The 14,400-nt window shown below is 40.0% G+C and overlaps 1 protein-coding gene across 3 annotated transcripts in view; it reads right to left on the bottom strand.

Moving 5' to 3' along the window:
• LOC136165813 (adhesion G protein-coupled receptor E2-like) overlaps positions 1 to 14,400 on the bottom strand; it is a 55,201-nt gene that overhangs the window by 16,521 nt on the left and 24,280 nt on the right. Inside the window, exon 15 of one of the 3 annotated variants that reach the window (XM_065932044.1) lies at positions 9,943 to 10,060. The exons of the other annotated variants lie outside the window; for them this stretch is intronic. Coding sequence (XP_065788116.1) covers positions 10,030 to 10,060 — 31 coding nt within the window. The 3' untranslated portion in view covers positions 9,943 to 10,029. Of the gene's footprint in view, positions 1 to 9,942; positions 10,061 to 14,400 lie in introns of those variants that run through there. 3 annotated transcript variants of the gene reach the window in all.

Below are 14,400 nucleotides of genomic sequence, written 5' to 3'. Positions count from 1 at the left end.
AAAATTCACTTTTAGTCTTTCTTCATAGCTGAATAATATTCTATTATGTGGCTATGCTACATTTTGGTATGCCTTCATCAGTTGATGGACATTTATGTCATTCTCAGGCTTTGGGTATTCTGAATAATGCTGCAATGAACATTGATGTAATTTTTTGTGTGGATATGTCTCTTTATATGTTTGGGTATATACCTAAGAGCAGAATTGCTGGGTCACGTGGTACCTACATATCAAAACTTTTGAGGAACTGTTTTCTACAAGTGGTTGCACTAATTTCATTTCAACAAGCAATGTACGAGGGTTTTAATTTTTCCATAACGTTTCATTTTTTTTATTGTCAGTCTTTATTTCCTTTAATCATTTAAGTGAATGAGTATGAAGTGACATGTCCTTTTGTGGGTTTTGATTTGTATTTTCCTAATGACTAATGATGTTGAACATCTTTTAATGCACTTATTGTCATTTACTTATCTTTGGAGACATCTTTATTCAAAACTAGTGTCCGTTTTTGGGGAATGGTGGTGAGTGGTAAAGAACCTGGTTTCCAATGCAGGAGATGCAAGCAAGTCAGGTTTGACCCAGGGTCAGGAAGATTCCCTGGGTATGGCAACCCATTCCAGTATTTTTGCCTGGGCAATCCATGGACAGAGGAGCCTGGCAGGCTACAGTCCATGGGGTTGCAAAGAGTTGGATACATCTTAGTGACTAAGCAAGCAGGCAAGGAATCACTATTGAACCTGGTATTAGAGACAGAAATTCCGTTTTCAGAAGAACAATACTTGACATGAATACTAAACCAGATTGAGGAGAGGGTCATAACTAGCAAACAGGCATAAAAATTGAAGAGGCAGACCTGGAATCAAACCCAAAGTGGACTTGGCCTCTGTGAGTCACAACCAAAAAGAGACCTACAAGTGAAAGGGAGCATGTCCAAGGCTTCTGGTTCAAGATGGAGGAGTATAAGATTCTGCTCATCTCCTCCTGCAAAAGCACCAAAATCACAACTAGCTGTTGAACAACCACAGACAGGAGGACTCTGGAACCTACCAAAGAAAGATACTCCACACCCAAAGACAAAGAAGAAGTTGCAGGAGATGGTAGGAGGGGCACAATCATGATAAAATAAAATCCCATACCCACTGGGTGGATAACCCACAAACTGGAGAACGATAATACAAAAGAAGTTCTCCCACTGTTGTGAAGGCTTGGAACTGCATGTCAGGCTTCTAGCCTGGGGGCCAACAAATGAACCAGGACTCCTCAGGGACTCTGACTGGGGAGGGCTAGTGGGATTTGATTATAAGACTTCCACAGAACTGGGGGAAATAGAGACTCTACTCTTGGAGGGCACAAACAAAACCTTGCATACACCAAGACTCAAAGGAAAAGAGCTGTGACTCCACAGGAAACTGAACCAAAACTACCTGCTAGTGTTGGAGGATATCCTTTGGAGGTGTGGGTCAGCAGGGGCTCATCACAGGGACAGAGGGGACTGGCATCAACTGTCTGGAAATATCTCCTTTGGTGTAAACCCTCTTGGAGATTAACCTGACCATAGAGCCCATAGACCTGAGGGTTGGGTCACCTTGCCAAAAACTACTAGAGAGGAAGTGCAACCCCATCCATCAGGAGATAATTGGATTAAGGCTTTATTGAGTAAGGCCCTGCCCACCAGAGCATGACCCAGGTTTTCCCACCACCAGTCCTTCCCTTCAGGAAGATTACACAAGCCTTTTAGCCTCCTCCATCAGAGGACAGACAGAAGAAGCAAGAAGAAACAAAATCCCATAGCAACTAAACAAAACCACACTACAGAAATTTAATCAGCATGAAAAAGCAGAAGTTACATCCCAGATGAAGGGACAGGATAAAGTCCCAGTAAAACAGCTAAATGATGTGGATGTAGGCAAAATTACACAAAAAGTGTTCAGAATAATGATAGTGAATATGATTCAGGATTTCAGGAAAAGAATGAAGGTAAAGATTGAGAAGATACAAGAAATGTTTACCAAAGACTTACAAGAACTAAAGAACAAGCAGAGATGAATAATACCCTAGAAGGAATCCATAACAGAATAACTGAGGCAGAAGCACGGATAAATGACCTGGAGGACAGAATGGTAGAAATCACCGCCACAGAACAGAATATAGAAGAAAGAATGAAAAGAAATGCAGGCAGCCTGAGAGACCTCTGGGACATTAAATGCATGAACATTCACATTCTACGGGTCCCAGAAGGAGAAGAGAGAGATAAACGACCTGCGAAAATTTTTGAAAAGATAATAGCTGAAAACTTTCCTAACACGGGAAAGGAAACAGTCAACCAAGCCCAAGAAGCACATTGAGTCCCAGGCAGGATAAACCCAAGGAGGAACACACTGAGACACATGGGAATCAAACTGGCAAAAATTAAAGACCGAGATAAAATGTGAAACGCAATGAGGGGAAAAACAGCAAATAATATACAAGGGAACTCCCATCAGGTTATCAGCTGATTTCTCAACAGAAACTCCTAGCCAGAAGGAAATGGCATGACATATTTAGAGTGATGAAAGAGAAGAACCTATAACCAGGAATACTCTATCCAGCAAGACTCTCCTTCAGATATGATGAAGTCAAATGCTTTCCAGACAACCAAAGTTAAGAGAATTCAGCACCACCAAACCAGCTATACAACAAATGGTTGTATAGAGAGAGAATGGAAGTTCTCTAGGCAGGAAACAGAAGGAAAAGCCCTACCTAGAAAAAATGCACCCAAAACAATTATGATAATGGTAATAGGATCATATATAATGATAATTATCTTAAATGTAAATGGATTAAATGCACCAACCAAAAGACATAGACTGGCTGAGCAGATGAAAACATGTTCAGGTATACACTTCCACTTATCACATCACTCTGCTTGACCCCCCAAATTGCATGTAATTATTTTATATTGTTAGATTAATCATGTTTCCATTATGGTTTGCAATTATAATCATCTTTTATATTTTGTCTGGCTATCGATTGTGAAAACTGATGATCATCTATTACTTCTGTGATTCTGTAACTATTAAATTGCCAACACCTGTTGGATCATAGAAAAAGCAAAAGAATTCCAGAAAAACATCTACTTCTGTTTCATTAAGTATGATAAAGCCTTTGACTGTGTGGATCAACACAAACTGTGGAAAATTCTTAAAGAGAGGGGAATATCAGACCACCTTACCTGCTTCCTGAGAAATCTGTATACAAGTCAAGAAGCAACAGTTAGAACCAGACATGGTACAACTGACTGGTTCTAAATTGGGAAAGGAGTATTTCAAGGCTGTATATTGTCACCTTGCTTATTTAACTTATATGCAGAGTTCATCTAGTGAAATGCGAGACTGGATGAAGCACAAGCTGGATTCAAGACTTCAGGGAAAATTATCAATAACCTCAGATGTGCAGGTGACACCGCCCTTTTGACAGAAAGCAAAGGGGAACTAAAGAGCCTCTTGATGACAGGGAAAGAGGAGAGAGAAAAGCTGACTTAAAACTCAACATTCAAGAACTAAGATCATGGCATCTGGTCCCAGCACTTCACCGCAAATAGGTGGGAAAACAATGGATACAGTGACAGATTTTATTTTCTAGGGTTCCAAATCATGGCAGAATGTGACTGCACCCATGAAATTAAAAGACACTTGCTCCTTGGAAGAAAAGCTATGACCAACCTAGACTGCATATTAAAAAGCAGAGGCATTACGAGTCCAACAAAGGTCCTTCTAGACAAAGCTATGCTTTTTCCAGTAGTCATGTATAGATGTGAGAGTTGGGCCATAAAGAAAGTTGAGTGCCAAAGAACTGATGCTTTTGTACTGTGGTGTTGGAGAAGACTCTTGAGAGTCCCTTGAACTGCAAGGAGATCTAACCAGTCCATCCTAAAGGAAATCAGTCCTGAATACTCATTGGAAGGACTGATGCTGAAGCTGAAACTCCAATACTTTGGCCACATGATGCGAAGAACAGACTCATTGGAAAAGACCCTGATGCTGGGAAAGATTGAAGGCAGGAAGAGAAGGGGAAGACAGAGGATGAGACAGTTGAATGGCATCACTGATTCAATGGACATGAATTTGAGGAAGCTCCAGGAGTTGATGATGGACAGGAAGCCTGGCATGGTGCAGTCCATGGGGTCACAGTGTCAGCCATGACTGAGCGACTGAACTGAACTGAACTATTACTCACTTAATATTATTGTATCATGATTGGTCAACAGAAAAATTATAGAATTCTATATCACCAAAACTAGCATTTATTAGAAAAATCTGTAATTACTTTCCCCCCCATTTATTTTTATTTGTTGGAGGCTAATTACTTTACAATGCTGTAGTGGTTTTTGCCATACAATGACCCATTATTCAGAGTGATGTAATCACTTTTTAAAGTCCAAATGTATATCAGAATTATCTTGGAATATTTGGAAAATACAAATGCCCAGGTATTGCATTTTTTTTTTTTTTTTTTGCCAGAGCTCCAGATATGTTTCTAATAAGCAGCTATATTTAAAAACAACTGGACTATATCAGGATCTTTTACTTTTATCTAGTTTGTTTCACTTTTTCTATTTCATATTCACAGCTCCTATTTCATTTAGTTTATGTTTTCCAATTTGTTCAACTCTTCTTTTTTTTTTTGACATTCTTTCTCAAGCCCTTATCAAGTGTAGTACAAAAGCTTTTGTATACATATATATAAATGATATGTATAACATATATTTTCAAAAACATTAATTTTTGTCCAACTAAAAGATTTATGACATTTTGATTCCACTTGCTTGACTTAGTATGAAGAGAAAGCTAGATCTCTAATTAAAAAAAAATGGATAGGCAACAAGCAACAAAGGTTTACTGTATAGCACAGGGAACTGTAGTCAATATCTTGTATAATGACCTATAATTGAAAATAATTTCAAAAGTATTATATGTGTACATGTATAACTGAATCACACACACAAAAAAGAATTTTACTTTTTGAAATTTAGTAATGTTTATCTTTTTGCCAGTTTTTCTATGTCTTATGGACATCTAAGAACAATGTGTAAGATTCAAACTTTTAAATATATGTGTGTAGCATATGATTAATATAAATGAATTAAAAATGAATCTATTTTATTTAAATTATTAAGATATCATTCAAGATGCTTCTATATTATTTTTCTGCAATTGATAAAATATTCTCAGAGAAATATTAGTATGTCTCACTATAGTAATATATTTTTTCTTTCCCCTTATATTTCTTCTGGTTTTTGCTTTATGTGTCTTTGTTTCTTTGTTGGTAAGGTGTGTAATGGTTTATGATGTCTACTGTCTTTGTGAATTGTACCTTTTGTCATTAAAAATATTAATCTCTGCTTCATTTAAAATAAATAAATTTTTAAAAATGAGCGTGTCCATAGAGACTGCTGGGTTGGTTTATCTCAGGTTTCAGCAATGTCAAGTCCGGAGAGAGAGGCTGTTCCCACTATGAGCCTGGAGAGTGAATCCATCCTGGGATAGTTTGTGTGGCAAATGTGGGTGGAGTGTCACGACGTGGCAGGGGAGGTTCTTATGAGGTCCTAGGACTTTCTCCTCTCCCAACTCCCAAAGGTTGTGTCCATTGTTAAATTGGGTTATTTGTCTTTTCTTATCAAGTTAGTCAATTTAATTTTAACAACAGTGAAAAGCCGAAGTTCTGTTATCGAGTAGCTGATTAGAAACTGACACATAGAGAATTTAAGTCTATTGCTCAAGGTTTTAGAGACAGACAGTGATAGAAATCGCTCTTGGTCTTACATTATATGCGTGCACGCTTTCTCTTTCTCTCCCCCTCCCCCGCGTGCATGCGCTCTTTCTCTTTCTCCCCCCCCCTACCCCGTGTGTGTACACTCTTTCTCTATCTCTCTCTCGCTCTCTCCTGCGCGCTGGCGCACTCCTCCACTCTCTTCTCTTCACATCTTTGTTAGCATGCCCTCATGCTTTGAGGATGGATTCTCCTGCTATCTTCTAAATAAAATAGAGCTGTAACACTAATTTGTCTAAGAGCTATAACATGGTCTGTTCAAGACCCAACAACTGTGACGCACCGAGGGCTTTAATGTCCGTCACTCCAAATCTTTGCTTTGATGAGACAGAACTGAGGAGACGCTTCCTCCTTGGGAGGAAAGTTATGACCAACCTAGATAGCATATTAAAAAGCAGAGACATTACTTTGCCAAGAAAGGTCTGTCTGGTCAAGGCTATGGTTTTTCCAGTGGTCGTGTATGGATGTGAGAGTTGGACTGTGAAGAAAGCTGAGCACCGAAAAATTTATGCTTTTGAACTGTGGTGTTGGAGAAGACTCTTGAGAGTCCCTTGGACTGCAAGGAGATCCAACCAGCCCATCCTGAAGGAGATCAGTCCTGGGTGTTCATTGGAAGGACTGATGCTGAAGCTGAAACTCCAGTACTTTGGCCACCTGATGTGAAGGGTTGACTCATTGGAAAAGACCCTAATCCTGGGAGGGATTGGGGGCAGGAGGAGAAGGGGACGACAGAGGATGAGATGGCTGGATGGCATCACCGATTCGATGGGCATGAGTTTGAGTAAACTCCGGGAGTTTGTGATGGACAGGGAGGCCTGGAATGCTGAGATTCATGGGGTTGCAAAGAGTCGGACATGACTGAGCGACTGAACTGAACTGAACTGAACTGGGAAGCCCCAGGAGAAAAACACCAACAGATGACTTGGACAGTATTACCTCAGGGGTTCAGAGATAGCCCCCACTTGCTTGGACAGACCCTTAGCTGGGATCTCCTAGATCTGGACCTGGGACCTAATGGGAAAATATTACAATACATAGATGACCTACTAATCTGCTCTCCAGATGAGGAAAATGCCCCAAAACATGTAATTCAGATTCTAAAGTTTTTGGCAGAAAGGGGATATAAAGTCTCCCATGCTAAGGCACAAACAGTTGAGACAAAAGTCACTTATCTGGGAGTTCAGATTACACATCGATCCAGGAGGCTGTCCTCTGATCAGGTACAAGGAATCCTCCAGTTGCCCTTCCCCATGACTCGAAAACAATTGTGAGTTTTCCTGGGGCTAACTGGGTATTGAAGAATCTGGATACCCAACTATGGTCTAATTGCCCAGTCCTAATATGAAAGCTTAAAGGGATGGGATGGTTCAATCTCACTGATGTGGGGAACTCCTCAAAAGAAGGCAGAGGCTACACTAAAACAGGCCTTAACTCAGGCACCTGCCTTGAGGTTGCCAGACCCAGAAAAAACATTCCAACTTTATGTCCATGAAAGAGAGGCAATAGCCCTGGGAGTGTTAACTCAAAGGTTAGGATCTGAGCCCCAGCCTGTAGCTTACTTATCCAAGAGACTCGATCCAACTGCCCAAGGCTAGCCCCTCTGCCTTCGAAATCTTGCAGCTATTGCAATCATAATAGAAGATGCTTTAAAACTCTCCTTTGGGGGCAAACTAACTATTTTTACCAGCCACCGAGTAAAACAACTCCTAAATGGGAAAGGCCATTTATGGATGTCTGATTAAAGAATCAAGTAATACCAAGTAACGCTGATGGAAAATCCAGGCCTCACTATATCCCCTTGTGAGGTTCTTAACCCAGCCACCATCCTGCCTACCCCTGAGGGCTCTCTCCCCTTTCACTGTTGTCTAGAAACCTTGTACCACTGGACAAAACCCCGAGAGGGATTGTCGGAAGATCCTCTGACCAATCCTGAGGAAATCTGGTACACTGATGGAAGCAGCTTTGTCTTAGATGGGAAAAGAAGAGCTGGCAGTCAAGGTACCAGGACATGACTCCTGGATTCAGTACTCACGAGTCAAGCCATGGAAGAAAACAGAAGAGGACACTGAATACACCTGTGAGCCCCTGGGAGATCTCAGATACCTATTCAGAACTACAAATGAGTGCCAGTCTAATGAACACCCCCAAAATCTGGTTTCTGGGTACAAGATTTCTCAGGATATCTCTAAAGAGCCAACACAGCTGGGTAGAGATTGTAGTCCAAAACAGGCAAGAGATAAATCTTCTGATCCCTGAAGAAGGAGGGACTTGAGCCATCCTGGCGATGGGAATTTAGAATTGGCTAATGCCCCTACTAGTCCCTGTTACACCATACTGATGCTGCTTATGTTTGTTCCATGCATTATCAATTGTCTAACCTGTTTTGTCTCTGCTCAGGTCAACAAGGTACAACATGCGGTGCCAGTTTAACAAAGATATAAAACTACAGCCGACCATCGAAAATATCACTCACCCTTAGATGGACACTGGTATGAGGACTCCGAGGCCTGAGAATAGCAAGAGGGGGAGGCCCAATACCCCTGGCCGTCCCAGTTCAGCAGGAAGTAACCAGAAAAACCTCGATGCCCCTATTCCCAAAGAATTGGGCCTCTAATCTCTTGAGGAGGGAATGTTAGGTAGTTAGAATAGAGAAAAGGTCCAAAAATGGCAGTGGTAAAGGACAAGGAAGGGAAAAGCCCATGAGAATAGAATAAAGGAAGGTGAAAGGAAGGTCTGAGGAATGGAGTGAGGACCTCAGGTAGAACAAACAGCACTCCTGACTAAGCCCAATTTGCATAGGGCAGGCCCAGGGGGAGGAAAAAACGTATAAAAGAAGGGGCGAAAGCACTTTCTCTCCCTCTCCCTCCCCCTCATGCGTGCGCTCTTTCTCTTGCTCTCTCTCTCCCCTGCGTCCTCTCTCTCTCTCTCTACCCCACGTGCGTGCGCTCTTTCTCTCTCTCTCCCACTCACCTGTATGTGCTCTTTCTCTCTCTCTCCCTGCTCTGAGTGTGTGCGCTCTTTCTCTTCCTCTTGCATGCTCTCTCTCTCTCTCTCTCTCTCCCGCACGTGCACGTGCTCTTTTTTCTCTCTCTCTCTCTTTCTCTTCCCAGCGCACTGGTGCACTCCTCCACTCTCTTCTCTTAGCCTCTTTGGGTTGGCATGCCCTCAGGCTTTGAGGAGGGATTCTCCTGCTATCTTCTAAATAAAATAGAGCTGTAACACTGATTTGTCTGAGAGCTACAACATGGTCCATCCAAGACCCAACAGCTGTGATGCACGGAGGGCTTTAATGTCCATCACTTCAAATCTTTGTTGTGACGAGACAGAACCGAGTAGCATACACTCGCCTGGCATGGTGATGTATAGGTTTCCATGTTGCACTCTCCATACATTCCACCCTTGTCTCCATCCCCCCAACACCATCCATAAATCTGTTCTCTATCTGTGTCTCCACTGCTGTTTAGTCACTCAGTCATGCCTGACTGTTTGTGATCCCCTGAACTGTAGCCCACCAGGCTCCTCTGTCCATGGGATTTAGAAGGCAAGAATACTGGAGGGGGTTGCAGTTTCCTTCTCCAGGGGATCTTTCTGACTCAGGGATAGAACCCGTGTCTCCTTCACTGGTAGGCGGACTCTGGGAAGCCATTGCTGCCCTGGAAATAGGTTCATCAGTACCATCTTTCTAGATTCCATGTATATGTGTTAATATATGGTTTTTGTTTTCTCTTTCTGACTTACTTCAGTCTGTATACTAAGTTCTAGGTTCATCCACCTCACTAGCACTGACTCAAATACATTCCTTATCATGACTGGGTAATATTCCACTGTGCATATGTACCACAGCTTCTTTATCCATTCATCTGTCGATGGACATCTAGATTGCTTCCATGTTCTAGCTATTGTAAATAGTGCTGCAATGAACACTGGAATAAATCTATTTTTTTTTTTTTTCTTTTCAATTTTGGCTCCCTGGGAACTCTTTAGTCTCCAAATTTGGTGGCTTTTTGATTTGGGTGACAGCTCATCTTAGTGAGGGACATAACAAAAGTCCACCTTTAGGACATTACCAAAACAATACAAATTACTGTCACATCTCCAGTTTCTCAAAGATATGATCTCAGGTGGAGTCAACTAGTTGTGAATTTAGAAGGAAGTACTGGAGAAGATCAGGGACATAGGGAATTTTGAAAAGCTCTGAAATATTCTCATAAATCCGTGGATTCACAAGGATATTCCCATTCTCAGTGAAGACCTGAGAAAGAAAACAACAGTCTCTCATCTGGCTGACCTTGAGGCTTGTGCAGTCAGGTAGTGAAAGCCCAGACTGTTAAGGAATCTTCTTGAAGTCTGAAGGTGTGACTTTTCACTCAGATGCCTTTGTGAAAGTGTGCAAAACATATAGGCAAGGCATTTAAGGAAATCTCATGATCAAACACTGGGTGGCCACTAGATTATACTGAACAAGATATGAGCTCATAGGCACCTAGAACTAAAAATAAAAACAAGAACCTAAACTAGAACTAAAAGGCCACACACTGCAGGGAATTATCAATACCTAGAATTAGTCTAGGAATGTCATTAAACTATCAAACAAACAGCAGCAAACTAAAAACAGGAAACCTTGGAAGGCAGAGGGATCTGATAACTGGAATGTTACAATGTATTATTAAAATACTAGTTTTAAACAATAATTATATTATCTCTGGTGGCTCAGCTGGTAAAGAGTCTGCCTGCAATGCGGGGGACCTGGGTTCAATACCTGGGTTGGGGAGACCCCCTGGAGAAGTGAACTGCTACCCACCCCAGTATTCTGCCTGGAGAATTCTATGGGTTCTATAGTCCATGGGGTTGCAAAGAGATGGACACGACTGAGACTTTCACTACTTCTAAGCAACATACAAAGAAACAGGAAAGAATGCTACGTACAGAGGAAAAAAAAAGAGGAAGTGTCTCTGAGAGGCACAGATGAAGAGGATGTGGTACATATACACAATGGAATACTATTCTGCCACAAATATAATGAAACTGTGCCATTGGCAGCAACATGGTTGCAACTAGCAATTATTACACTAGAGAAGTCAGTCAGACAGAGAAAGATAAATGCCTTGTGATATCACTTATCTATGGAATCTAAAATATGACACAAATGAACCTATCTATGAAACGGATACAGACTTGTGGAAGTAATGGCCAGACTTGTGGTTGCCAAGGGGGAAGGGGTTGGGGGAGGGATGCAGTGGGAGGTCCAGGTTAGCAGATGTAAGTGATTACATGTGGAATGGATAAACAACAAGGCCCTGATGAGTAAGTAGCACAGAGAACTCTATTCAATATCCTGTGATAAAGCAAGTGACTGATAAACACATGAAAAGATGCTGAACATCACTCATTATTAGAGAAATGCAAATCAATAGTACAATGAGGTATCAACTCACACTGGTCAGAGTAGCCATCATCAAAAATCTACAAACAATAAATGCTGCAGAGGGTGTAGGGAAAAGGGAACCTTCTTGCACTGTTGGTGGGAACGTAAATTGATACAGACACTGTGGAGAATAGTATGGAGATTCCTTAAAAATCTAGGAAATAAACATATAACCCAGCAATCTCACTACTGTGCAATTACCCTGAGAAAGTCATAATTTAAAAAGACAGGAGGGGGGGATCAGGATGGAGAATACATGTGACTCCATGGCTGATTCATGTCAATGTATGACAAAACCCACTGCAATGTTGTGAAGTAATTAGCCTCCAACTAATAAAAATAAATGAAAAAAAAAATAAATTAAAAAACAAAAAAGACACATGTACCCCAGTGTTCACTGCAGTGCTATTTACAATAGCCAGGACATGGAAGCAACCTAGATATTCACTGACAGATGAATAGATAAAGAAGTTGGGATATATATGTACAATGGAATCTTACTCAGCTGTGAAAAGAATGAATTTGAATTAGTTATAGTGAGGTAGATGAACCTAGAGGCTGTTACCCAGAGTGAAGCAAGTCAAAAAGAGAAAACCAATATCATATAGTAATGTGGTTATATGGAATCTAGAAAAATAGTACTGATGGAATTATTTGCAGGGAAGGAAGGGAGATGCAGACGTGGAGAATGGAATTGTGGATACAGTGAGGGAAGAATAAGGTGGGATACTGAGAAAATAGCGTTGACATATATACACCACCATGTGTACAATAAATAGCTGATAAGAAGTTGTTGTAATAACACAGGGAGCCCAGCCTGGTGCTCTGTGATGGCCTGGAAGGGTGGGATGGGGGAAGGGAGGGAAATTCAAGGAGAGGTGGCGGCATATATGTATGTAATTATGGTTTATTCACACTGTTGTACGGCATAACCAACACAACACTGTAAAGCTATTATCCTCCAATTTAAAAAAATGCATAATTGAAAAGAATATTAAAAAGAATATATATGCATTTGTTCATATATAACTGAATCAGTCTGTTATACAGAAGAAATTAATACAACATCGTAAACCAACTATATTTAAGTTTAAAAATAAACCAAAGAAATGATGAAATACTTGATATAGGCCAGTAATTAATATGATGCCCTTTGGGAGGATGTGACATTTTATTCTGAGAAGAGTGAAAATCATTTTCACTTAAGATGGATGACTGCATCCCATAAGGTAGATACAAAAAGTATATTGCTGTTGATGATGGATATATGGATATCTTCTTCAAATATGTGTAGAAATATGTACATAGTTCTCAGGAGCCCAAGGAGTGGATTATAGAAGTTACTAAGTTTTTGCCTGTTGACTGCAATAATATCCTGCTTTGTTCTGCTTTGTAGTATCATCTTGACCCTATAGACATTTCTTCCTTGAAAGTTGGCTTCTTGTAATGACTTTATGATAATCCAATGCTATTTTTTCTGAGAAGGCATTACCTGGTATTTTCAATGCCAATATTAATAAAATAAAAAGTTTCAAAAAAAGGTAAAATATTTGAATATGTGTTTCTCTAAAGAAAATATGCAAATAGTCAATAAGCAGGTGAAAAGATGCTCAACATCAATAGTCATTGGAGAAACTGCAAATTGAAACCACAGTGAAATTTGACTCCATTCTCATTAGGATAGCTAAATTTTTAAACATAGGGTATAACTATTGATAATAACATGGAGAAACTGAAACCTTCATATATTGCCAGTTGGGATATAAAATTGTCCAGAAACTTTGGAAAACAAGTGGTGGTTTGTCAGAAGGCTAACCAGATCTTCCACTTGACCCCAGAATTCTACTTGTAGAGTAGATATATAACCAGGAAAAATGAAACTTGTACATATATGTTTGTAGTGATCTCATTCATAATAGCTTTACAAAAAGATAAATAATCTATCAGTCTATCAGCTGATGGATGGATAAACAAAATGTGACATATCCATATAATGGAATATTATTTGCAAAATGATAGCAACAAAAACAGGGCTGGGGAATACATGTAACTCTATGGCTGATTCATATCAATGTATGAAAAAACCCACTGAAAAAAGTAAAAATTAAATATGTTGAAACAAAAACAAAAACAAAACAAACAAACAAAACAACAAAAACTGAGGTCGTGATACACACTATGGTATGAATGAACCTTGAAATCTTCAGGCTAAGTAAAGGCATCCACAAAAGACCACATGCATAATTGCATTTACGTGAAACATCCAATAGAGACAGAAAGTAGATAAGCATTTGTCAGGGATTGGGGCAGAGGAGTGGGTAGAAGGAATGAGAAGTGAATTTTATTGTGTATGAGGTTTCTTTGGGGAGTTGAAAATGTAATATTAAACTGTGATGATAGCTGCACTACTCTGTGACTATTCTAAAAACCACTGATTTGTACACTTTCAAAGAGTGAATTTTGCAGTGAGTGAGTGAGAGTTGCTCAGTCATGTCTGACTCTTTGTGACCCCCTGGACTATTCAATCCATGGAATTCTCCTGGCCAGAATACTGGAGTGGTAGCCTTTCCCTTCTCCAGGGTTTCTTCCCAACCCAGGGATTGAACCCAGGTCTCCCACTTCTCAGGCAGATTCTTTACCAGCTGAACCACAACGGAAGCCCTACAGTATATGTCGTATATGTCAATAAAAATGCAAAAACATTGTCTAGTATTAAAAGCTGAAAATAAAAGTGTAAACTAAGAAACTTGACTCTGAATTTGAATTAAGCTCAGCTACCTACTAAACTAAATTAAACTGTGCACATTTCTGCATTTAAATGTACCTCAGGTTTCTTATCTGTAAAGTGGGGTGAATTACAGTGTCTACCTCATAGTATTGGTTGAGGATTAATTGAATTATCATACATTTAAAAATGGTTAGAAAAATGCACTGGCACAAAGTAAGCACCTTGTAAATGCTAAATTATGATACAGTCTATTATTTTAATTATTTATATCAATTCTACTATTACAAATGAAAGATTGAAACATCCTATAGAGTTAGGACAAAAAAACAGGTTATATTTTTCTAAATGATACCCTAAGCACTTCCTTTGATTTCCTCTTTTTTAGTTCATGGACAGAGGTTGAAGGCATTCTCCTTAATTATTATCCTCCACCAAAGAT

Source organism: Muntiacus reevesi, chromosome 1 (assembly GCF_963930625.1).
Source record: "Muntiacus reevesi chromosome 1, mMunRee1.1, whole genome shotgun sequence".
NCBI classification, from domain to species: domain Eukaryota; kingdom Metazoa; phylum Chordata; class Mammalia; order Artiodactyla; family Cervidae; genus Muntiacus; species Muntiacus reevesi.
This window is presented reverse-complemented; position numbering and strand designations above follow the sequence as displayed.